At 44.7% G+C, this 26,977-nt stretch overlaps 1 protein-coding gene across 6 annotated transcripts in view; it reads left to right on the forward strand.

The window, feature by feature from the left end:
- LOC132407702 (membrane-associated phosphatidylinositol transfer protein 2) overlaps window positions 1-26,977 on the forward strand; it is a 317,765-nt gene that overhangs the window by 274,179 nt on the left and 16,609 nt on the right. For 5 of the 6 annotated variants that reach the window (XM_059994565.1, XM_059994568.1, XM_059994569.1 and 2 more), the window contains 7 exons: window positions 602-777; window positions 3,565-3,735; window positions 11,390-11,554; window positions 17,567-17,715; window positions 17,849-17,965; window positions 20,638-20,754; window positions 22,058-22,206. In XM_059994565.1, coding sequence (XP_059850548.1) covers window positions 602-777; window positions 3,565-3,735; window positions 11,390-11,554; window positions 17,567-17,715; window positions 17,849-17,965; window positions 20,638-20,754; window positions 22,058-22,206 — 1,044 coding nt within the window. Of the gene's footprint in view, window positions 1-601; window positions 778-3,564; window positions 3,736-11,389; window positions 11,555-15,409; window positions 15,602-17,566; window positions 17,716-17,848; window positions 17,966-20,637; window positions 20,755-22,057; window positions 22,207-26,977 lie in introns of all 6 variants that reach the window. The other variant, XM_059994571.1, reaches the window with a different exon arrangement.

Here is a 26,977-nt window from a genome sequence, read left to right on the forward strand (position 1 = left end):
ATGGCACATAATGATGATGATGAAACTCAATCAGCCTTTTCAACGCCCATATCTGTAGCAGATCAATACCATGCTGCAACCTTTGGCCATCTTCTACACTATCCACAACACCACCAATCTTTGTATCATCAGTGAATTTAATTCAAGATTCAAGATTGATTAACGTCATTCCCAGTACACATGTGTAAAGGAGAATGAAATAATTGTTACTCTGGATCTGATGAAGCACAAAAAAAACACAATAAGATAAACAACACACAATTTAAAATAAAGAAAATACAGTAAATATAAATACATAAGTTAGCTTATATACATAGATTAATTGTATGTCCATAAAGTGACGGTAGGCACAGGAGTGTTTGTATATAAGGTGACTCTGACAGGAAATGATAAAGCAGTGGTGGGTGGAGGTGTTGATCAGCCTCACTGCTTGGGGAAAGTCACTGTTTTTGAGTCTGGTGGTCCTGGCGTGGATGCGATGTAGCCTCCTCCCTGATGGGAGTAGGACAAACAGTCCATGTGCAGGGTGGGCTCATGATAGAACACTTAAAAGAAACTAATTTAGAAGGTAATTATTAGATGAGTGTATTTTCTCTTCTAGTTTGCAGTCAAGTGTTCTGAGGACGGATTCCGGGTCCAGGCGATCGAGCAGTTCCACCATGCTGGAAGGAATGAACCCTGGCAAGTTTGAATTTGAAGTGACTGATTTCTTCCTGTTCGGTTCCCCTCTGGGGCTGGTGCTGGCTTTGAGGAAGACTGTTGTCCCCAGCTTGGATGGTGGGTATCTAGATGACTTCAGTTCTTTCTGTGCTGCCACTTGAGCCTGCTTTGTAATTCTGTACTGACCAGGAGGCTGTCAAATCAAATCAAATTCAAATTTAATCATTCAACTATACTGGATACAGCCCAACGAAACAGCATTTCTCTGGGGCCAAGGTACAAAACATACACAGCACATTCAAAATAGCAAGCAAATAAAAACGCAGTCATGCAAAAAGATATATTTAGTCCAAGACCCAGAACAGCATGTCCTGCAATTTGATTGTGCAGATTCCTTGCCGTGCATAGCCACTGCACTCCAGCCTGTTACTCCCCCCAGTCAAACACTGGAGGACAGCACTGACAGGAGAAGCCTGCCCCTAGCTGAGAATGGATGCCACACTACACTGCCTCCAGTGTGTCTCTCCTGGACTGCAGCAGCAGGCAAGTCTGCGGCTTGAGACCTAGTCCTTGCTATAGTCAAGACCACACAGCTCCCACACCGCATATCACGCCACCAAGCAAGAGATACGGGCCTGCTGCGTATTACATTAGCAGTGTTCAACAGGGTCCTGTGATTGTAAAACAATCATCCACGGTTACACTGCATGCTGCTTTTGCGCACCAACTCCAATGCCTTCAGTATCAGGTAGCAACAATCTGCACCCAGGTCCGCTCCTCCAACCCAGTCGTGCTCCTCCGACACGCTGCCGGCTCCAGTTTCACTGACGCCCTGGACATCCCGGCCGGCTCCAGCTCCACTGACGCCCTGGACATCCCGGCCGGCTCCAGCTCCACCGACACCCTGGACATCCCGGCCGGCTCCAGCTCCACTGACGCCCTGGACATCCCGGCCGGCTCCAGCTCCACTGACGCCCTGGACATCCCGGCCGGCTCCAGCTCCACTGACGCCCTGGACATCCCGGCCGACTCCACCGATGCCCTGGACATCCCGGCCGACTCCACTGACGCCCTGGACATCCCGGCCGACTCCACTGACGCCCTGGACATCCCGGCCGACTCCACTGACGCCCTGGACATCCCGGCCGACTCCACTGACGCCCTGGACATCCCGGCCGGCTCCAGCTCCACCGACACCCTGGACATCCCGGCCGGCTCCAGCTCCACTGACGCCCTGGACATCCCGGCCGGCTCCACAGACACCCTGGACATCCCGGCCGGCTCCACAGACACCCTGGACATCCCGGCCGGCTCCACCGATGCCCTGGACATCCCGGCCGACTCCACTGACACCCTGGACATCCCGGCTGACTCCACTGACGCCCTGGACATCCCGGCCGACTCCACTGACGCCCTGGACATCCCGGCCGACTCCACTGACACCCTGGACATCCCGGCCGGCTCCACTGACGCCCTGGACATCCCGGCCGGCTCCAGCTCCACCAACACCCTGGACATCCCGGCCGACTCCACTGACGCCCTGGACATCCCGGCCGACTCCACTGACGCCCTGGACATCCCGGCCGACTCCACTGACGCCCTGGACATCCCGGCCGGCTCCTCCATTCACTGAGCAGCTCATTGATGGGGTAGACCTGCAGCACCCAAAGCTCATGGAGCCAGGTGTCGTCTTACAATCGTTAAAAAACACATTGAACAAATAAAAAAGAAACCTTTAGTTGGCCGCCATGGTGAAGTGTGTCAGAAGCTCACAGTGTTCACAGACTGAAGAAGAAAGTTTGCCATTTTGAGCAGAGACTCTCATTTGGGACTGGCATGGGGATAACATGGATCTATATTGGTTATTTTGCTATTACTCAATTTGCATTTTCATTCTTGAAAATTAGAATTTAGTCAACAGATATCAAAAAGCAATTTAAATAATGCAGGCAACACACACAAAATACTGAAGGAACTCAGAAGGTCAGGCAGCATCTATGGAAAAGAATACACAATCAATATTTCAGGCCAAGACCGTTCAGAAACATCAACTGTTTACTCTTTTTCATTGAAGCTGCCTGGCCTACTGAGTTCCTCCATCATTTTGTGTGTATTGCTTGGATTTCCAGCATCTGCAGATTTTCTCTTGTTTGTGATTAAATAATGCAGAGGCTTATCTTGCAGTTGCTTTTGTGATGGCTTTTGTGATTGCCATGTTGTTGTCACCAACATTGACTTTGATTTATGTCACACAGATCAAAGTTCAAACTGAATTTATTATCAAAGTACATTTATGCCACCATCAACAACTCTGAGATTCATTGTCTTGTGGGCAATCAAAGTAAATACAAAGAAGTGTAATAGAATCAGTGAAAGACCTGTGAAGACGTTACCCATGATGGTATGGGCCGTATCCACTACTTTTAAAATTAATTAATTATTGATTGTGATACACTGTGGAATAGGACCTTTCAGCCCACTGAGGCACGCCGCCCAGCCTTATCATGAGACAGTTTACAATGACCAATTAACCTACTGACCAGCTTCTGTAGGGGGGGGGGGAACCGGAGCACCTGGAGGAAACCCACGCATTCATGCATCGAAAGCACAAACTTTACAGGCAGCTTTTCCATTCAAGGGTATTGATATTTCCATACCAGGCCATGATGCAGCAGTGTATATACTCTCCACTGCACGTCCATAGGAGTTTGTCTGAGTTTTAGATGTCATAACAAATTTTTGCAAACTTCTAAGAAAGTAAAGGTGCTCTCATACTTTCTTTTAATGACACCTACGTGTTGGGCCCAGGACAGATCCTCATATGATAACATGAGTAATGTTTACTTCTATAAATCTGATCCGAACAAAACTCATTCTTATGGTGTCTGTTCCATTTTTCTCCAGTGTCCCAGCTGAGACCGGCATGCCAGCAGGTGTACAATCTGTTCCACCCAGCCGATCCCTCATCTTCCCGCTTGGAGCCGCTCCTGGAGAAGAAGTTTCATCTGTTACCTCCGTTCAATGTTCCCCGCTACCAACGATTCCCACTGGGCGACGGCACCTCTGCTGTTCTGGGTATGCACATTTAAAACAGAAATACAGACCTCCCGTGTGGGTTCTCTGTTACTGTCACCATACAGGTATACTGCACTGGTAATGTCTGCTTAACCAATGTGATCAGAGCTAGTTTTTACAACAAGCACTTCAGGTAGACATTATTTCAGATGTAGTTTGGAACAAGCACTATAGGTAGACACTACTTCAGAACCTGAGAGAGATGAACCTTTGGTAATGCATGCTGGTCAAGCCACCAATTGTGTTCAGTATTTCCTTGAAAAGATGCACACCTCTGAGTCTCAGTACAGGAGTTCACACAGGCAAAGCAATAAGAAATACAGTGGATTGCGGTTAATTGAGACACATCAGCTCCAGTACATTTTGTCCCAGTGAAGTAGCTGTCCTAATTAGCCAAAGTTTCATGGAAATAGTTAAAAATGTATTAAAAAAAGCAAAACTAGGTAATAAATTACATATTTAATTGAAATACAGAACAAATCAGAACACTACCAATAGTACTACAGAACTGTAAAATTGTGTATTAGTTCCTAATGGTTATCAATGGAGGAATTCATTCAGTGTACGCTGACATGTTCTTTTGATTGACTGTAAATGAACAAAATCAGGGCAGACACCTAGTGTAGATAATGGACTTAATGAACTACCTTCATACAACGCTCTCAACAATTGCATTCTCCAAACCTTCATTGTCAAGATGATTGTTGTTACCTTCAAATTCTTTGTAGTTCATAAATTGTTGAAGTAATAAAAGCTTTTATTTTCTCTCTCAGCCGTTTCTGGGATCTCTGAGCCTGAATGCTTGAAACCGCAGTGAGCAAAGCAGTTTCAAATTGTCTTACTGCTTATTTCTCGCCAACTATCAGTAACATAAATCATTGTTTTTTGAACATAAACACACGCATCTGGTGCTATTTAAAAACAGTTTACTCTTAAGCACAGTGTAGCGTCTAATGGCCACATAAGTGCACACTTGTTAGAAACTATTCGACATCAGTTTCTTATCCCAATTATGCAGCATTGTGTCCCAAATAAACTAAGGAAATCCTGACTACTTTCTCAGTTTTTATTCTTTAAGAGTGTACCAAATAAGAGGCTGTCCCAATTAACAGAAGGGCCAATTAACCGGAATCTATTATATATACATAATTTAAGTTAGTAGTGCAAAACACTAGTGAGGGAGTGTACATGGGTTCATTGTCCATTCAGAAGATATAATATATAAAATGTCAGCATAATCCGCCAGCATTGAGTGTGTGTAAGCATTTGACTGTTGTGGTACGGTTTGTGGCTACACATCTGTCCTCTTGTTTTTCTCCATCTGCTTTAGTTGAGACAATCCAGAACAATCCCATCCTCACGCTGGAGATTCCATTTGTGTCTCTCCATCGAAAGGAGAGTGTAATGGAAACTAGCATTCCTGTTCCTGTGATTAACTGGCACGATGGTACCAGTGGGATTCCGACTGTGGCTGAATGTGTGTAGGCTCTTCTTTTGTTCTCTCGTGGCTTGTGGCTGTGTATGCTTGCATCTTTGCATGGAAGGCCGTAAGATTTGTCGCTAGTATGGACTTGAAACATTTGCACTGCGGAAGAAGTGACTCGGCTTTGCAGAGTTTGACCTGAACAGGTCAAAAGTTCAAAGTAACTGTATTATCAAAGTTCAGTCTTGAAGAAGGGGGTTGGCCTGAAATGTTGACTTGTTATTCATTTTCATAGAATAATCCATGGATCCCTTGGTTAACAGTAAGGGTCCGTGGCTTTAAAAAGGTTGGGGACCCCTGCCAGAGATGTTGCCTGACCTGCTGAATTCCTCCAGCATTTTGTGAGTGTGTTGCTTTGGATTTCCAGCCTCTGCAGAATCTCTCATGTTTATTATTATCAAAGTATGTATATGTCACCATATACAACACTGAGATTTATTTTCTTGTGGGCATTCACAGTAAATACAAAGAAACACATAGAACCAATGGAAGTCCTCACCCAACAGGACGGACAAACAACCAATTTGCAAAAGACAGCAAACATTGCAAATACAAAAAAAAATAAGCAATAAATATCAGAAACATGAGATGAAGAGTCCTTGAAAGTGAGTCAATAGGTTGTGGGAACAGTTCAGTGATGAAGCAAATGAAGCTGAGTGAAATTATCCCCTTTGGTTCAAGAGCACGATGGTTGAGGCATAATAACTTTTCCTGAACCTGGTAGTGTAAGTCCTGAGGCTTCTGTATCTTCCTGACAGCAAGTAGAGGGCACAGACTGGATGGTAGGTGTCCTTGCTGCTTTCTTGTGACAGCACTCTGTGTAGACTTGCTCAACAGTGGGGAGGACAGGGATGTATCCACTATTTTTTGTAGGATTTTCCATTCAAGGGCATTGGTGTTTCCATACCAGGCTGTGATGTAGCCAAACAATATACTCTCCACCGCTTATCTATTGTGGTTTGTCAAAGTTTCAGATGTCATGCAGATTTTTTCAAACTACTAAAAGTCACACCTGACTTCTTTTTAGGATTTTCAGTTCGAGGGCAATGGTGACTCCATACCAGGGCGTGATATCAATATATTCTCCGCCATTCATCTGTAGAAGTTTGTCAAAGTTTCAGATGACATGCTGAATGTTTGCAACCTTCTAAAAAAAGTTCCACCTGTAGCACTTCAGCACACGTGTAACCACAGGAAATCGGAGCAGGAGGAGGCTATTTCAACCCCTCAGCTCATGTCCCACTATTCAGTGTGTTCATGGCTGAGATACAGCATTATGCAAAAGTCTTTAAATTCATATACATAGCTAGGGTGCCTAAGACTTGCACAGTACTGTATTTGTCAATGTGGAACGGAGAGTGAGTTTGTAAATGTGGCAGGAGCAAAAGATGTTGGGAATGGGAGGGTGGGGTGCCACGAGAGATGGGTGGAGCAGGGGACAGAGAACGAGTGCCAGAGTGGGGGGTTGTGCGGGTGCAGACACAGCCAGCCCTGAGACAACAGCCAAGGTCATTTGATTCCCAGCAATTGGTTTATTGATCGTAACAGAATATCTCTCTGGTAATTCCTGCTTCCTCTCCTCTCTCTTCCCATTTTCCCAACCACAATTCCCCTTTCCTTGCCCCCTTCCCACTGTCAGTCCACAATAGAGACCTGTATCAGAATCAGGTTTGACATTTCACATCTGCCATGAATTTTTGTTTTTGCAGTAGCAGTACCGTGCAATATATAAAATCACTATATATTATATATATATATTAAAAAAGTGTGTGTGTGTGTGTGTGTGTGCATGCCCGCGCACACCTTAGAGTTTTGCACGGAACGGTATGCCAGCTTCAGTTTCTCTCATGTGCCCATCCCTATAACCCCCAGACCCTCAATCTTTCAAATGCATATTCATTTTCACTTTAACTACATCCAGTGATCCAGCTTCCAACCCCCGACCAGAGAATTCCTGTGAGAGAAGATGTTTCTACATACATCAGCTTTATCTAATCAGCCCATTATCTTATATATTTGGCCACTTGTTCATGGCTGTACCGTTGGTGGAAAGATCTGAAGATCTTCCCTGTGAACCCCCCTCAGATCCTTGAATAAATTCTAAACTCCAAGGTCTCTTTGTGGAATTCATTGCCACAGACAATGGCTGTGGAGGCCTAGTCATTGGGTATATTTAAAGCAGAGGTTGATAGGCTCTTGATTAGTCAGGGTGTGAAAGGGTACAGAGAGGGCGAGAGGAATGGGTTTGAGAGGGATAACAAATCAGCTATGATGGAATGGCCAAGTGGCCTGATTCTGTTCTTATATCTTATGGCTAGGAAATCCTACTAGGTGTTTATGGCTAGAAAACCCTACTAGAAACAGTATTTGTTGACACCTATCTTGCAAATCTGAACATTACATTTGCACATGCACACTACACACATGCTGGGATACAATAACTGGTCTCATCCTCAGGATATCTGGGATTTTAAATTCAGAACATTAAATTAAAAGAGATACTTTGTTAATATCACTTTTGACAGTGAAACTACAGAATTGTAGAATTAGATCTTCTAGTTCACACAAAAGTGGCTCTGGAAATGGCCCAGCAACCCAGTCAGATCATCAGTTCAGAGTCGTCCCAAGTAGTTACTGTTTGCCCAGAATAGTTATGGTTTGTCCAGAATAGTTACGGTTTGTCCAGAATAGTTACGGTTTGTCTGCACATGTGTGAAATGATTAAAAAGACATGGAACTGAAACCAGAGTCGCATCTGTGAAGGAAGCTTTGGCAAGAGTCCTTGACTCTGCATTTTCTCATCATAACCAAGATGAAATCACACTGTGAGGGGTGAGGGAGTCACACCGTGAGGGGTGAATGTATTGCACTGAACCAAGATGGAATCACACCATGAGGGGTGAGGGAGTCACACCGTGAGGGGTGAATGTATTGTACTGAACCAAGATGGAATCACACCATGAGGGGTGAGGGAGTCACACTGTGAGGGGTGAATGTATTGTACTGAACCAAGATGGAATCACACCATGAGGGGTGAGGGAGTCACACCATGAGGGGTGAATGTACTGTACTGAACCAAGATGGAATCACACCATGAGGGGTGAATGTATTGTACTGAACAGAGAGAGGGAGACACCATGAGGGGTGAGGGAGTCACACCGTGAGGGGTGAATGTACTGTACTGAACAGAGAGAGGGAGACACCATGAGGGGTGGGTGTATTTTACTGAACCGAGAGGGAGTCACACCACAAGGAGCAAATATATTGTACTGAACTGAGAGGGAGACTCACCTCGAGGGTGAGTGTATCGTACTGATCTTTGACAAGTGCAGTTAATTCACTTGTTCTGATGGTTAGTGTGTTTTTGGCCCCAGCTGTTTGGAAAGGCAGGAGTGAATATCCCTTCTGCTTCATCTCAATTGCCATGTTCTGTGTTGCGTTTGTATTTGCAAGCCCCACAATATTCTGTCTCTGTTTAATCAGTTTGAGGGGAATTTGGGCTGGGCGGTGAGCACTGTGAACCCACCTACTATGATGTTGTAAACCCCGTCCTGCTGCGATACCCCCATGGCAGCTCACTGGCAATCAGAGGAATTGGCTAGCAGCCCCTGCTCACTCGTACCACATTGCCTTCAGCACAGTGGAAATTCTTTCAAGTCCAGCGCAGAACAGTGTCTGACTATTTTTGTTTGCACTTGCTTCTGCTGAATTCATTGTCAAATCATTTGAGATAAGTTGCAAATACAGTTGAGCAGAATTTTACAAATGTTGGTGCAAGTGTTTTGAGCCCATCTTGGGCAAAGTCTTGTCTCCCTGAGGACAACTCAGGATTGACACTTCTTTGTAATTTAACCACTTGTCTTCAGTCATGATGTTACTTGTGACTGTTTACAGATAATTAATTAATTCATGGATCTCTGCACAAGCACTGATCTAAGGAACTCTTTTCTTTTGCCCAGATTAATAGAAGTTTATGTGCAGTCATGCTGTTATTGGTTCAGAAGAACAATCCCATTATATACCTGATTTCAGCTGCCTGTGCTTTCCGATTCCTGTTCGCATGTCCTTTATTTCTTTTTCCCATTAGCGGATTGGCAAGGATTTTTCAAATCCTGATCTTTTACATTGAAAGCTTGGGATTTAAGTTGCAATTTGTGCTTTCAGGCATTTTTTCTTTGGCATGAGATGTGTGGTATTGAAATTGCTCGGAATTCAGTATGTCTGAAAAAATGTTTTGAAGTTTGTTTTCCTTGAACAGATGACCCAAGAACAAAGGAAACACACCAGTTAACTGTATGAAACAAAATTGACCAAATTCATCACCTGGTTTCATAAGACACACGAGCAGAATTGGGCCATTCAGCCCATCGAGTCTGCTCTGCCATTCCATCATGGCTGATTTATTATCCCTCTCAACTCCATTCTCCAGCCTTCTACCCATTACTTTTGGTGCCTTGACTAATCAAAAACTTACCAACCTCCATTTTAAATATGCCCAATGACTTGCGTCCACAGCCGTCTGTGGCAAAAAATTCCATGAATTCACCACTCTGGCTAAAGAAATTCCTCATCATCTCCTTTCTAAATGCTCGTCCCTCTGTTCTGAGGCTGTACCCTCTGATCTTTAGGTATTTCAAGAAACTAAACATATTTAGAGATACAGCATGGAATAGACCCTCCTGGCCCTTTGAGCTTCGCCACCTTGTAATCTCCAACTACCTCCAATTTAACCTTGACCTAATCACAGGACAATTTACAATTACCAAATAACCTACTAACCTGTACGTCTGTGGATTGTGGGAGGAAACTGGAACATCTGGAGGAAACCCACACACTCCACGAGAAGGATGTACAGAGACTCCTTACAGAGGATGCTGGAACTGAACTTCAAACTCTGAACCCCGAGCTGTAATAGCATTGCACCACCACGACTCCGGTTAACCACCGGGATATCAGACTGGATTACTATCACAATACATAACTCTTTAACACAAGTAGTTCCATACTGAATTTTATCTCCTGGGGGTCTCATGCTCATTGTCATCCTGATTCCTTTGAGTTTCCATTGTTAAAATTGAATGATGGGACATAACTGCTGATCATTGCCTGAGTGTTTACAATCCATGGAGGGAAGGGACTGTTCTTTACCCCCGCCCCACAAACACAGAACTCCCACGAACTGGCAGCCCTGATACCAACTAACTGATTTGGACAGTCCTGTAGCCCAACAGTTGGGGAGCTTCTGCTCGCTTATTTTTTAGTGCATGTCAGAGAAAGAGAATTATGATCAGCATCCTTCTCCCCATTTCATCTCTTTTCTCCAAAACATTGCTATAAATGGATCTGCCAAGTGAATTGTGCTGAGTACAGTCAACAAGAATGACATATTGGTATACCAGATGTTCAAAGTCCACTGAGCAAGCCAAACAGAGCACAGTTTGACATTCCTTTCTGCAGTGCGACCTCTCGGCTTGTCCTGTTTCCAAACTGAGCTGAACTTACCCTGGTCACTTTACTTGTTACCTTTCCATGAGACAGAGGAACAGAATTATAACATTTGACCTATCAAGTCTGCTGTGCCATTTCATCATGGCTGATCCATTTCCCTCTCAGCCCCAGTCTCCTGCCTTCTCCCTGCCCTGACCAATGAAGAATCTATTAACCACTGACTTGGCCTCCACAGCTACCTGCGGTAAAAAATTCCACACATTCAGCACATTCTGGCAAAAGGAATTCCTCCTCATCTCCATTCTAAATGGACATCCCTCCATTCTGAGGCTGTGTCCTCAGATCCAAGACTCCCCCACCATTGGAACATCCTCTCCACATCCACTTTATCGAGGCCTTTCAGCTTTCTTTAGTTTTCAACAAGATTCCCTCCTCACTTATTCTGAATTCTGGTGATTTCATCAATCAGCCTTCATATAATAAACCTTTCAATCCCAGAATTATCCTTGTGAACCTCCTATGAACCCTCTCCTTCTAACTGCCAGTACCATGATTCACTCTGTAGTGAGCTGTGTTTTGATTTGTTTGTACTACAAACTTTAAACGGAATAGCCTTCTCTCACTGAAACTGATGAAAAATTGAATGTCTGTTCCTGCTCGTCCGTGCGATTTGCCTGCTCTCCTGCTGGGTTTAATGTGGATCTCCTTGTTTTGATGCAACAGCGGATGTCATTCAGACTCACGTCGGCGTCTTCGCAGAAGGTTCATCTCCTTCCTCTCCCTCAACAGCCCCGATATTCAGGGCGTTCCGCAGAGCGAGTGAGACCAGCATTGCCAGCCAAGTATCAGGAATGGCCGATAGTTACACAGCTTCCAACATCACTAACAGTGAGTGCCGCAATACATTTGTCCCGTCGTGAACACTTTCCACTGTTACTGCACAAAATACTCTTCTATCTTGTGGAGCGATTTAGGCTTCTGTAACTCCCAACAGCCTGGCTTTTAAAAATTGACAAACTTCAGTATTTCTCAGGGAGTTCAATAATATTGTTCTGTCTGCTGTAGGTAAACTGTCAAGAAGATCAGGAGAGCTTTGCCCTGTCCCTAGGGCTGGGCAGGATATACCCAGGCTAGGGGAAGTGAGTGAAGAGATTGCTGCACCTAGGGCTTTTCTCTTTACAGTGAAAGAAGACAAGAGATGGCTTGGTAGGGGTGTACAAGATGATAAGAGACATAGATAGCCAGGGACTTTTTTTTACCAGGGCAAATATGGCTAATACGAGGGGGCATCATTGGAGGAAAGTATAGGGGGGATGTCAGAGTTAGATTTTTTACACAGAAGGTCGTAGGTGTGTGGAATCCACTGCCAGGTATGGTGGTAGAGGCAGTTTCAAAAGGGGCAATTAGGAATATTTTAGATAGGTACTTGGATGGTAGAGGGCTCTGTAGGAGGGAAGGAGGTTAACAGGTCAGCATAACATGGTTGGGCTGAAGGGCCTGTTCTATGCTGTAATGTTCTAAGTTTTTAGAACATAAGTAGAAGTAAACCAATGTCCCCTCAACCACCCATTCTTCAGTAAGATCACACTGATCCTTCCTTAGCCTCAACACACCTTCCTGCTCTCATTCCATGGATTCCCAAGTAGTTAGAATGTTTCTCAATCTCTGTCTCTGCATCTCTCAGTATCGGAGGATTCCAAACATTCCCAATCCCCCCCCCCCCTCCCCGACTGAAATGTGTGAGCCAACATTTCCTCGGCTCTCGCCCTGTCCATGCCCTTTGGTACTCAGGGAGGTTCCATCCTGCCTCAGGAGGTGAGAGCACCAAATACAACAGCAATGTTTAAAAGTCGTTAGACAGACCCAAGGACAGGTAGAGAATGCAGGGATATTGACCATGTGTGTACAGACCAGATTCTTTTCACCTGGTGACAAGGTCGGCGAAGACACGATTTCTGCACATGATTCCAGGATTGAATGGCTTATCATATGAGGAGCGTTTGATGTCTCTGGGTCTGTATTCACTGAAATTCAGAAGAGTGAAGGGTGACCTAATTGAAACCTATTGAATGGTGAAAGGCCTTAATGGAGTGGACGTGGAGAGGGTGTTTCCTATGGTGGGGGGGGGGGGGGGCGGATCTCAGGTCGGAGGACACAGCTTCAGAATAGAAGGGCGTCCTTTTAGAACGGAGATGATGGGGAATTCCTTTAACCAGAGAGTGGTGGATCTGTGGAACTCATTGCCACAGGCATGAATATTGGGTATATTTAAGGCAGAGGTTGATAGATTCTTGATTGGTCAGGGCATGAAGGGATACAGAGAGAAGGCAGGAGATTGAAGCTGAGAGGGAAAATGGATCAGCCGTGATGAAATGGCGGAGCAGACTGGATGGGCCAATTGGGGTAATTCTGCTTCAATATTTTATGGTCTTATGGACATGATTTCTGCATTGTTTTCTGTCCTGTGTTCTGTATGAGAAAGGTAGTATTCAGTTACAGATTGACCTTGTCTTCATTAGCAGGGCCCTGGGGATTTACTTACCTTCAAACCTGCTGAGTTAATAGGTCATTTACAATAATAATTATTCCATTACAGTAATAATTACAACCATACAATAGCCTGAAACTGTTGTCAAGGATGGGCGGGGTGGTGAAGGAGGTGGAGAGCATCACGCACAAAGTGCTGATGTTTTGGGCAGAGACCCTGCTTCAGGACTGTGTGTTTGGCATATTCGCCTTCATAGACCGGCATTTAGTGCAAAAGTTGGGACTTCATGACAGAGTTGTAGAAATGGTCGGCTGGAAGTGTGTGCCAGTCTGGTCACCACACTACAGGAAGGATGTGTAAGAAAAGCAGCAGAAAAGATTCACCAGGATGTGGCTGAGACGGGAGGACCTGAGTTATCAGGAGAGACTGGACAGACTGGGATTATAGGAGGCTGAAGGGTGACCTTACAGACCTTTACTGGGCACCACAGTAGCATAGCAGTTAGCACAATGTTATTACAGATAATACAGGGCATCGGAGTTCAGAGTTCAATCCTGGTGTCCTCTACACGAAAGTTGTACATCCTCCCCAGGGAATGCTTGGGTTTCATCCGGGTGCTCTGGTTTCCTCTCGCTGTCCAGAGATGTACCAGTTAGTAGGTTAATTGGTCATTGTAAATTGTCCCGTGATTAGGCTGGGGTTAAATCGGGGGTTGCTGGCGGCATTGCTCAAAGGACTGGAAGGGCCTGTCCTACGCAGTTCAAAATTTTATTAAAGCAAAAGGCATGGATAAGGTGGATATTCGCAGTCTGTTTCCCAGGGTAGAGGAGTCTGTTTAAAGTGATATGTAGAGGGGACCTGCGGGGTAAGTTTTCCATAGATTGAGGTGAAGGCAGAGACAGGTTGCACAGGAAGAGAGAGGAGGGGTAAGAGCTGGTCAGGTGAGCCAAGGACCCATTTCCGTTCCAAGCTGTTCAATGTCTCCAACTCTAAACCTTCCCTGAACCCTGTGGTTTAACATTCTGCCTCATCAATACAGAAAGCAAACGTTCACTCAGTCTTCCTCGCTGCTGTGATCTCATTCTTTATTCTTATTTGTGTCTTTATTACATCACTTTTTGTTCTTTATTAACAGAGGTAACAGATTGTAATGACAATTCATCTTCCTAAACTGTACCAGGGTAGGTCTAACAGAGGAACATGGCCTGCGTTAACTTGTGGGAGACACAAAATCGATCAAAGAAAGCCCTCTCGCTGCTGTCTTCCATTATGCATGAGACATCCTGCCTCTCTGAATCCCTGAAAGCATCCTTTCAGTGTTCTGTTGTCCCACCTCAATCCATTTATCCACACTTAAAATACCCTGGACTTGACGCCTCAATGATAAAAAGTGCAGAAACCCGACTCATTTCACTGGGAGAGCACGTGTTCCCAGAGGAGGTGTGAAAGTGATGTCTTTCCCCACAGAGAGAAGTCTGGGTGCCCTTCTCAGTTCCTCCATTCCCCGTTCTGGTTCCCCTCTCACCCCTTCTCACCTGGGCTGAAGAAGGTGGTTATCCTCCTACTTCCCTCTCTCCCATGGTCCACCCTCCTCTCCTATCAGATTCCTTCTTCTTCAGCCCTTTACCTCTTCCATCAATCACCTCCCCGCCTCTTACGTCACTCCCCTCCTCCAAACAAGTTCCCCCTCACCTATCATCTGTCAGCCGGTACGCTGTCCTCTCCCTCATCTTCTTATTCTAGCCTGTCACCTTTCCAGTGCTGATGACTGTTCATTCACCACCTTGTTTACTGCTTAACCTGCTGAGACCCCCCCCCCCACAGCATTTTGTCAAATCGTCAAGTTTATTGTCAATTAACATTGTATACCTTCAAACGAGACAATGATTTTGCAAACCAGGGTGTAAAGCACAGCAGTACATGTTACCCACATATAACCTAGGAAAATAAGGATAAAGCTTACAGATGAATTATGAATAAATAAACAAAGTAAAGTGCATAAATTAGATATTGTAAGGTACAGAACCAATTAACCAGTATGTTGCTCTGAATTTCCAGCATCTGCAGAATCTCATATTTTCTTGGCTTTACTTACACAGTACACAAGCAGGAGACAAGCAAACACACTGACCTAACACAATGGAAAACTTGCTTTGAATCGAACAGATACATTTTTAATCATTCTTAGAGGTAGAAGCAATGTCTGTGATCCATTTGTGTGTTGTGTAATGTGAATTCTGTTTTCATTTTCTCAGCGAAAAAATATCACTCAGCCCTTAACAAAACGTTGGGTTTCTTGTCCAAACTTATCCCCTACAACAAAGCCCTTCCACACTGCCTTGACCCTCAGGACTGTAAACAGTCCAAACCTGTGCTGTCACAGAGTCACGGCAAGCTGAAAGCAAGTTCACCAACACAGAGAGTCTCAGAGATGGACCTCCAGACAGGTACCGGGCCGGAGAAACAAACCGTTTGTAACATAGCTTCTAGGTGCATCTCTGCTAATGAACTCCTCATAAAAATAAATTATCCTCCCTTCCTAACTCCTAGAAATAATTTCATGGTGACTGAACCCAACCTACCATTAACACAGATTTTTAAGCGGCACCTTTTCCCTTACTAACTTATTTAGAGACAACAGTGTGAAACAGGCCCTTCTGGCCCCTTGAGCCACAATGCCTAGCCACACCCGATTTAACCCTAGCTTAATCACAATTTACAATGACTAATTAACTGACTAATCCATAGGTCGTTGGACTGTGGGAGGAAACCGAAGCACCTGGAGTAAACACACCTGCACGCGGGAAGGAACGTGCAGGCTTGCTTACAGTGAACACCAGAATTGTACTCTAAACTTCAACGCCCCAAGCTGTAATAGTGTTGAGCTAACCACTACGCTGCCCTGGCACCCCAGGTGATTGAGAGAACAGTGGAAGTGACATTTCAATCATTTTCCATGATTAACCAGTTAGTCTTTTCCTTAATGACCAATTACAAAGTAGAAAAGGCCATTCGACCCATCTGCGCCAAGAAATCCCATCAGTCCCACTCCCCTCCCTGGGCTAAACCGCACTCAGTCACACTGGAATCAGTTTGGCCTTTTCTGTCTGCATGCCGCTGTTATTTTTGTGCATGGAAAAGAATGTGGAACGCTACAGTTCTGCAGAGGAGCCAGCCCTTCGGCCTGCCATCTCCATGCCGGCTCTGATGCTGATGTACTGTAATCTCGTCTACACCCTCCTTTATAACTGTTAAAAGTTGTTGCTGTATGTGGTCCCACCGCCTCCCCTGGCAGTGCATTCCAGGCATCCACATTTCCTTTAACCTTTAACCTTTCCACTTTAAACCTCTGCCCTCTGGTACTTAACACTTCCACCCTGGCAGTAACAACTACCACTTTACCTTATGGGGTGAAGTAAATGTGTTTGGATATAGTTTGTCCCTCTGATACTTTTATAAAATCATGCAGCAGCTTTCTTCTGAGGAGAATTAACAACCTTCTGCTTTGAGTGGTAGTTATTAGATGATGTAACCCTAGTAACGGGGTTTATAATGAAAAGAATCAGTGTTACAATAGTGCAAGGTAGAAAGCTTCCCTCCCTCCCTCTCTCCCACCCAGGAGATACTGGCGACCCTTATCAATGACACTCACCTTCTGTGTGTGAAAAAAGATAAAGTCCGACACACAAAATGCCAGATTTAACCCAAGGCCTTGGCCCAACACATCAACTGTTTATTCCCCTCCATAGATGCTGCCTGACTGGCTGAGTTCCTCCAGCATTTAAACCATAAGACATAGGAACAGAATTAGGCCATCCAGCTTATTGAGTCTGCCCTGCCATTCCATTATAGAAGATTTATTATCCCTCTCAACCCCATTCTTCCCATAACCTTTGACTCCTGATCAATTGAGAACCTAGCAACCTCCACTTTACATATTCCCCACGTCTTCCCTCCACAGCGTCAGTGGCAATGAATTCCACAGATTTAGTACCTTCTGGCTAAAGAAATTCTTCCTCATCTCAGTTCTAGATGGACGTCCCTCCATTCTGAGTCTGTACCCTCTGGCCCTAGACTCCCCCTCCATAGGAAATATTCTCTCCACATCCACTTTATTGAGGCCTTTCAACATTCAATAGGTTTCAATGAAACCCACCCCCCCAATCACCACCCTTTTTCTAAACTCAAGTGAGTACAAGCCCAGAGCCATTAAATGATCCTCACACATTAACTTTTTTATTCTCGAGATCATTTTGTGCACATTGCTCAAGATTTCCAGCATCTGCAGAATCTCTTGTACTTATAAAACTAAGCAGATCTTCACCGTGAGAGCACAGATCATTTCAGTGTTTACACTCATCTGGAGAGTGCACTTTCCGTTTAAACTTAGCAGAGTTTCGGCTTTGTTTCAGTTGCAGCGAGGTGGTGGGGAACTAAGAGGGTTGACTACGCTCTCTACTGCCCTGATGCTTTAACAGCCTTTCCGACAGTCGCCTTGCCCCACCTCTTTCATGCCAGTTACTGGGAGTCAACTGACGTCGTCTCCTTTCTGCTACGACAGGTAAGGAGGACATAAGTCGCATCGGTATTGTGTTTTCCTTTTCGACAGGGTGAAGCCCACTGAAGTATGTTTGGAGTGTCGTCACTGTGATAATGTGTAGTAATGATGTTTATTATAAAATGTTTACACTCAGATAATGAGGCATGAAAATGCAAGTGTTCTGGAACTGGACGGGAAGGAAGTCTCAGTGTTCAGCCCTTCAAAACCGCGCGAGAAGTGGCTTCGCAAGAGGACACATGTTAAATTAAGGGTATGGACATTCCGTATCTTGACATCGATACGTTCCTTGATCTAATACTGCACACCTAAGGAATGACAATCTTAATATGTTAATGCTCAGCATAGCTTTGGTAGACTACGTGAACCAATACAAAGTAAAAGTACTCCAAGACTTTGGTGAGGCCACGTTTAGAGTATTGTGTGCACTTCTGGCCGTCTACCTACAGGAAAGATATCAATAACTTTCAAAGCGTACAGAGAAAATTTACAACGATGTTGCCACGACTTGGGGATCTGAATTACATGGAGAAGATTGAATGGATTTGGATGTTTTTCTCTGGAACGTAGGAGAATGAAAGGAGATTTAATAGGCGTATATAAATTTATAAAGGGTATAGATAGGGTAAATGCAAGCAATCTTTTTCTACTGAGGTTGGATGGGACTACACCTAGAAGTCATGGGTTAAGGGTAAAAGGTGAGAAGTTTAAGGGGAACATGAGAGGAAAAATCTTCACTCAGGGAGTGGTGAGAGTCTGGGATGAGCTGTCAGTGCAATTGATGGATGTGATTTTGATTTCAGTGTTTAAGAAGTTTGGATAGGTACATGGATGGCAGGGGTATGGAGGGCAGTGGTACAAACATGGGTTGATGCATCTAGGCAGCAAAACAGTTCAGCACAGACTAGATGGACCGAAGGGCCTACTTCTGCAATGTAGTGCTCTATGACTCCATGACTTGGAAGGGGAGTTTCACTGAGTGAGGCTGATCTGACCCAGATACTTCTGAATTGTAAGCTGGATCCATGGAGGGTGTAGAAGTGTTGCCCATGAGATAAGGAAACTGAGCTCCCTAAGTGATCAAAGAGACAGAGAGTCGGCTTGTTTGAGTAGGAGCTGACTGAATTTCAGAGAGAAATCGAAAGGGAACTTCATAAGACGTTGGAGCAGAATGAGGCTGTTTGGCCCATCAAATCTGTTCTGCTGTTTCATCATGGCCGATCCATTTCCCTCTCAGCCCCAATTATCTGCTTTCTCCCCATTTCCCTTCATGCCCTGACTAATCAAGAATCTATCAACCTCTGCCTTAAATATACCCAATAACTTGGCCTCCACAGTTGCCTGTGGCAAAGAATTCCACAGATGCACCACTCTCTGGCTAAAGAAATTCCTTCTCATCTCTGTTCTAAATGGACATCCCTCTATTCTGGGGTTGTGTTCTCTGGTCTAGAATAGAGGGATGTCCATTTAGAACAGGCTCCCCCACTGCATGAACCATCCTCTCCACATCCACACTATCAAGGCCTTTCACCATTTGATAGGTTTCAATGAGGCCATCCCTCGTTCTTCTGAATTCTAGTGAATACAAGCCCAGAGTCATCAAACGCTCCTCATATGACAAGCCATAGATTTCAATCCTAGAATCATTTTCGTGACCCTCCTTTGAACCATCTCCAGTGTCAGCACATCCTTTCAGAAAGAAAGAGAGAGTGCAAGAAAAATGTTCTGGGGCGAGTGAACAGAATGGGAAGTTGTACCTTTCAGCTGATTATACAGACCCAGGTATTGTTGTGAGAGTAACACATGGGCTGTACAGTCAGGCAAAGTGAATGGACGTGGAGGTGGCAGGTGGCACGTAGCCAAGAATGACATGAGACAAACCACTGTGGAAAAGAACGGCCTGTTTAATTCAAATGACAAGTGATCAGTGGGTGCTGATGTTCAATCAAAGTTCGTTTGCAGGTGCAAGTACTCCGGGAGGGCAGCAATACATTGGTACTTACTGGAGGCTGGTTTAATATCAGTGGCATTTGTCGGGAAATTTGTTCTTTTGTGGTAGCGGTACATTGCAAAACATAATAATTTTTAAAATAATTCCAATAATTAAATTTCTTACTGAAATTACATTTTATTTATATAATGCAAATAAGAGAAAAAATAGTGAGCTAGTGTTCATGGGATCAATGTACATTTAGAAATCGGATGGCAGAGGGTAAGAAGTTGTTCTTGAATCATTCAGTGTGTGTCTTCAGACTCCTGTACCTCCTCCCTGATGGTAGCGATGAGAAGAGGGCAAGTCCTGGGTGATGGCGTCCTTACTGATGGACTCTGCCTTTTTGAGGCATTACTTTATGAAGGTGCCTTTGATGCTGGGGAGGATAGTGCCCACGATGGAGCTGACTGAGTTTACAACTTTCTGCAGCTTTTTCTGATCCTGTGCAGTGGCCCCTCCATACCAGATGATGATGCAGACAGAATGTTCTCCACCGTACATCTGTAGAAATTTGCGAGAGTCTTTGGTGACATACCAAATCTCCTCAAACTCCTAATGAAATATAGCCACTGTTGTGCCGCCTTTGTGATTGAATTAACGTGTTGGGTGAGGACAGATCTCGGAAGATGTTGACTCGCAGGAGATTTATATACTGGGGTAGAAGAGGATCTGTAAAATTCTCCAGACTGGTTTCTCGGGGGGTGGGGGGAGCACTCACATTAGGAGAGTATAAGCAAGGAGTTGGAAGAGAACGATATAGATTTCTCAGAGGACAGTTGCCATTCCCTCTGACTCAGCAGGCTAGAACCGTGGTGGGGGGGAGCGCACTTTAAAACATGGCTGGCTTCATGCCTGGTTCTACCGTCCTGTAATGTTTGCACTGATCTGTACAGAATGTACAATAAACTTCCTTTCTGCACAAATTCTCACAGAACGTCACAGCCAATCATCGCGTGAACGATGTGATTGTTAGTGAAGACGGTCCTCAGACATTGACGGGGCGTTTCATGTACGGACCCCTGGATATGGTCACACTGACGGGTGAGAAGGTGAGGTTCCTGTAGATGTACATATCATTTGCAGCATTGGCTGAACACCAGCAGATTTACAGAGCATAACATTTTTACCTGGAGCATAGTTTGAGCGAAAACCCAGATCAGTGGCTGGGGAAGCAGCATCCACGAGATGTTGTCTGTGTGGGGGTACATGTTCATCCAGCCCCGTGCCCAGCATTGTCCACCCCAGGGCCACTGAGCTACGCCCCACCGTCTTGACTCATTGCTGTTTATGAATTTAAACACAGAACAATTCAGACCCTTTGATGTTGTGCTGACCTTCAAACCTACTCCAAGATTATTCTAACCCTTCCTTCCTATATAACCCTCCAGTTTTCTATCACCCATGTGCTTATTTAAGAGCCTCTTAACTCTCCTTAATTAATCACCATCTACCACCACCCCGGGAGGGTTCCACACACCCACCACTCTCTGTGTGAAAAACCAATGTGCCTATTTATGAGTCTCTTAACTCTCCTTAATTAATCACCATCTACCACCGCCCCTGGCAGGGTGTTCCAGACACCCACCACTCTCTGTGTAAAAAACCCTCTGACATTCCCTTATACTTTCCTCCAGTCTCCTTGTATTAGCCATTTCTGCTCTGGGGGAACAAGTCTCTAGCTGTCCGCGCGATCTATGTCTCTTGTACATCCCTATCAGCTCACTGTTAGCCCCCTTCTTTCCAAGATCTATTTGGCTGGAGGCAAATGTCCATAGATCTTCAGCTGATGTTAAATGGTTTTACTGAGGCCCTCTGTTGGTCAGGGTCGACTGCGGAAGATGAGTCCCAGCTGTCGACATGACAAGCAAGTCAGGGCAGTATGATGCGGGGTGCAAGCTGTTCCAAGCAGGTTCCCCTTCTCCACACAGCTGATAAAACCAAAGGAACGGCAGAAGCCGATTCAGTTTGGTACCAGTGGCATCACAGGAGTTGCCAGTCAGCATTTGAACTTAATGTTGGACTGTCTTAGGAACTCCAGCTCCGGATTTTCCTTGGGGTTTACTCCCAAAACCTTCCCCGTGTGTGGGCATAGCCGAAAGGCAGTGGAGGTTTGAGATCAGAGTTTTCTTTCTCCTAGATGAGCTGCCAACTTTGGCTGACGAGCCCCACCTGCCCGAAGCAACTGGTTTTAAGGCGCCATAACCCACCTTTGCCCCTTCTGCTGTCAGCAGAAATGGTTCTGCCGGGCTTGGTATCTGAGCCACAGGTTTTACTGATTCTGATAAATTGATCACTGCGGCGAAGGTGCTGTGGGACGTTTAAATCCTAGTATAAATTCTCTTCTTTCCTCAGGTGGATATTCACATCATGACTCAGCCTCCCACAGGAGAGTGGGTGTATTTTGACACTGACATCACAAACAGCAGCGGCAGAATTTCTTACGTTATTCCAGAGAACAAAAGGCTGGGGATCGGTGTCTACCCAGTAAAAATGGTGATTAGGTAATTGTGGAGATTGTTAAAATATTGAAGTATCCAGTTGCAAGATAATTTTCTTTGGGCAGACCTCTGTGATATTTCTAAACAGCCACTTTATATTTAGAGTCAAGATTGCTTAATGTCAATTTCAGTATGTAAATGTAAAGGAGAATTAAATTATTGTTACTCCAGATCCGAATCAGCACAAAAAATACTGGATCCTGGACTTGCTGTCAGATCGCCAGCAGGTGGTAAGAGTGGGCTCCCTCACCTCTGTCCCTCTGATCCTCAACACAGGTGCCCCTCAGGGCTGTGTACTAAGCACCCTCCTTTACTCTCTGTATACCCATGACTGTGTCACCACCCACAGCTCCAACCTGCTAATTAAATTTGCTAACAATACTACATTAATTGGCCTAATCTCAAACAATAACGAGACAGCCTACAGAGAAGAAGTCATCACCCTGACATAGGAAACCGCCTCTCCCTCAATATCGCAAAAACAAAGGAGCTGGTTGTGGATTACAGGAGGAATGGAGACATCCATGGATCTGGAGTTGAGTGGGTGAACAGCTTTAAGTTCCTCAGCATCCACATCACCTAGGATCTCGTGATCTGTACATACTGGTTATGTGGTGAAAAAGGCACAACTGCGCTTCTTTCACCTCAGATGGTTGAAAGAAGCAGCAGTTTAGAATGGACCCCTAAATCCTAAGAACTTTCTACAGGAGCACAATTGAGAGCATCCTGACTGGCTGCATCACTGCCTGGTATAGGAACTGTACCTCCCTCAATCACAGAACTCTGTAGAGAGTGGTGTGGACAGCCCAGCACATCTGTAGATGTGAACTTCCCACTATTCAAGACATTTACAAAGATAGGTGCGTAAAAGGACCTGAAGAATCATTGGGGACTCGAGTCACCTGCTCGCATCTGAGAAACGGTACCACAGCATTAAAGCCAGGACCAACAGGCTCCGGGACAGCTTCTTCCAACAGGCCATCAGACTGATTCATTCATGCTGATACAACTGTATTATTGACTGACCTGTTGTACATACTATTTATTATAAATTACGATAAATTGCATATTTAGACAGAGATGTAATATAAAGATTTTTACTCATCATGTATATGAAGGATGTAAGTAGTAGTCAATTCAATAAGGTAAAGAACTCAGTAATATAAAAAATACACAACAAATTTGAATACATAAGATAGCTTATATATATATAGATTGATTTTATGTCCAAGAAGTGATGCTAGGCTGTACATAATTTATTGATTGAGATACAGTGCAGAATAGGCCCTTCCAGGCCTTCAAGCTGCACCACCCAGTGATCCCCCAATTTAACTCTGGCCTAACCACAGGACAGTTTACAATGACCAATTAACCTACTAACCCGTATGTCTTTGGACTGTGGGAGGAAACCCACAAGATCACGGGGAGAACGTACAAACTCGCTAAGCTTCTGTGGTCGTGACTGAGGGGAAATAATAAAGTACTGGTGGGTGGAAGTATTGATCGGCCCTATGCTTGGGGAAGGTGACTGTTTAAATAGCTTTTTATAAAGATAAAACTGCAGCAGACTGGTGAGGTAAAGAACGTGATCAAGAAATCTGGTGTCAAAATGGAAAGCTGTTTGAGGATTCCTGTGACTGACCAGAGCTGCCTTTCTACACGCACCAGGTTTCAGACAGATCCTGAGTATACAGCTGAAAGATCCCCAATACTGTATCAAAGTTCTTGGATAAGCTGACCCCTTCTTTATCTAACTGTATAGAACTGGGAGACACAGCCTTAAGATTCAGGGGAGTAGATGAGTGGAAGCTGCTTTTCCCAGAGAGTAGTCAATCTGTGTCAGCCTCTGCCCAGGGAAGCAGTCACAGCTACCTCATTAAATACATCTAAGACACATTTGGATTGATTTTTGCACAGCAGGGGATTAAGGGTTCTGGGGGAAAGGCAGCAAGGTGGAGCTGAGTCCTTGGCCAAATCAGTTGTGATATTATTGACTGGCAGAGCAGGCTCACCAGTCCACATGCCCAACTCCTGCTCCTGGTTCATACTGGGAGCCCTCTTGAGCTAGTGTTTGGTCAGCCATTGCTGTGTGCAAGGTCACGGGTCCATACTCCTCTTCGGAGACTTGAGTCCATGATTCCAGCTCTGAAGTCAGTGCAGTCCAGATGAATATGTGACTGAGGAACTGGTGCAGGGGGAAGAGTTTCAGATTTCTGGATCATTGGGATCACTTCTGGGGAAGGTATGACCTGTATAAAATGGACGGGTTACAGCTGAACCTGGGGGGGAGCCAATATCCTTTGTGGCAGTTGTTGGGGAGGGTTTCAACTAATTTGATAGGTGAGTTGGGAACCAACGTGATAAGGCCCAGGATGGGACAAGTAGGTGCAGTGTGTAGTATTGCTATAAGGATGGACTGGCAGATAACAGGGCAAAGTAGGAGTCAGAGGGATAAGTTCAAGTGTAAAATGGGGGAAAATCAAAAAGGATGAAGAATGCAGGACTGAAAATGGTAGATTTGAATGCACACAGTATACGGAATAAGGTAGATGATCTTGTAGCATAGTTAGAGATCGGTATGTATGATGTTGTGGACATCATTGAGTCATGGCTGGAAGAAAATCATGGATGGGAGCTTAATATCCAAGGATACACATTGTATTGAAAGGGCAGGCAGGTTGGCAGAGGGGGAGGGATGGCTCTGTTGATAAAATATGAAATCAGATCCTTAGAAAAAGCTGACATAGGATCAGAAGATGCTGGAACCATTATAGGATGTGGGATGTACATTTCAACGGGAGATAAAAAAAAGGCATGTAACAAGGGCAGTGTTACAATAATCATGGGGGATTTCAATATATAGGTAGATTGAGAAAAACAGATTGGTGCTGGATCCCAAGGGAGGGAATTTGTAGAATGCCTATGAGATGGCTTCTTAGAACAGCTCATGAGCCCACTAGGGAAATGGCAATTCTAGATTGGGTGTTATGTAATGACCTAGATTTGATTAGGGAAGGGAGGCAGTGATCATAATATAATAGAATTCAGCCTGCACTTTGAGAGGCAGAAGCTAAATTCATATGTATCAGTATTACAGTGGAGTAAAGGGAATTACAGAGGCATGAGAGTGGAGCTAGAGAAGTTAATTGGAGGAGGACACTAGCAGGGATGATGGCAGAACAGGATTGTCTGGAGGTTCTGGGAGATACTTGGAAGACGCAGGGTAGATACATCCCCAATTATTCTAAAAGCAGAATGACGCATGTGGGTGACGAGGGAAATCAAAGACAGCATAAAAGGTAAAGAGGGGGCGTACAATAGGGCAAAAATTAGTGGGAAGGTAGAGGATTGGAAAGCTTTTAAAAAAACAACAGAAGGCACTAAACAAAACCATAAGGAGAGAAGAGATTAAATCTAAAGGTAAGCTAGCCAAAAATATAAAAAAGGATGTTAGAGCCCATTACTAAGGATGAGGTTTCAGTGTACTTGAAGGCACATGGTGTTAGCCTGTATAGAAGATTGGCTGATTGGCAAGAGGCAAAGAGTGGGAATAAAGGGAGCCTTTTCTGGTTGGCAGCCAGTGACTAGCGGTGTTCTGCAGGCGTCACTATTGGGACTGCTTTTTTTAATGTTATATGTCAGTGATTTGGATGACTGAATTGATGGCTTTGTGGCAAAATTTGTGGATGATAATAAGATAGATGGAGGAACAGTTAGTGCTGAGAGAGCAGGGAGTTTGCAGAAGGATTTAGTCGGATTAGGAGAATGGTAAAGAAGTGGACTTACCAAACTTGATGGCTTGCTAATAAAGAACCAATCATCATCTGCTTTAAGTATACTCAATGACTTGTCCTCTACAGCTACCTGTGGCAACGAATTCCACAGATTCACCATCCTCTGGCTAAAGAAATTTCTCCTCAATTCTGTTCTAAAGGGACATCCTTCTATTCTGAGACTGTGCCGTCTGGTCCTAGACTTTCCCCTCTATAGGAAACATGCTCTCCATGTCTACTCTATCTAGGCCTTTTAGTATTCGATAGGTCTCAAGGAGATCCCCCCTCATTATTCTAAACTCCAGCAAATACAGGCCCAGAGCCATCAAATACATCTCATACATTAACCTCTTCATTCCAGGAATCATTCTCCAAAACTACTTCTGGACTCTCTCCAATGCCAGAATATCCTTTCTTAGATAAGGAGCCCAAAACTGCTCACAATACTCCGAGTGAGGCCTCACCAGTGCCTCAACATTACATCCTTGCTTTTATATTCTAATCCTCTTGAAATGAATGCTAACATTGCATTTGCCTTCCTCACCACAGACTCAACCTGCAAATTAACCTTCAGGGAATCCTGCACAGGGACTCCCAGGACCCTTTGCACCTCTGATTTCTGAACTTTCTCCCTGTTTAGTAAACAGTCCATGGCTCTACTCCTTCTACCGAAGTATGTGGCCATGCACTTCCCATTATATTCAATCCGCCATTTCTTTACCTATTCATGGCACAGCAGTTAGCTCAATGGTATTACAGCTCAGGGGTCAGAGTTCGGAGTTCTCTGTTTGGATTCTGTATGTCCTCACCATGGAATGTGTGGGTTTCCTCCGGGTGCTGCAGTTTCCTCCCACAGTCCAAAGACGTACCAGTTGTTAGTTTAATTGGCCATTGTAAATTGTTGCACAGTTAGGCTGGGGTTAAACTGGGAGTTGCTGGGCGGTGTGGCTCATTGGGCTGGAAGGGCCTGTTCTGCGCTGTATCTCCAAAGAAATAAAAAT

The sequence above is a fragment of the Hypanus sabinus genome, chromosome 18, assembly GCF_030144855.1.
Source record: "Hypanus sabinus isolate sHypSab1 chromosome 18, sHypSab1.hap1, whole genome shotgun sequence".
NCBI classification, from domain to species: domain Eukaryota; kingdom Metazoa; phylum Chordata; class Chondrichthyes; order Myliobatiformes; family Dasyatidae; genus Hypanus; species Hypanus sabinus.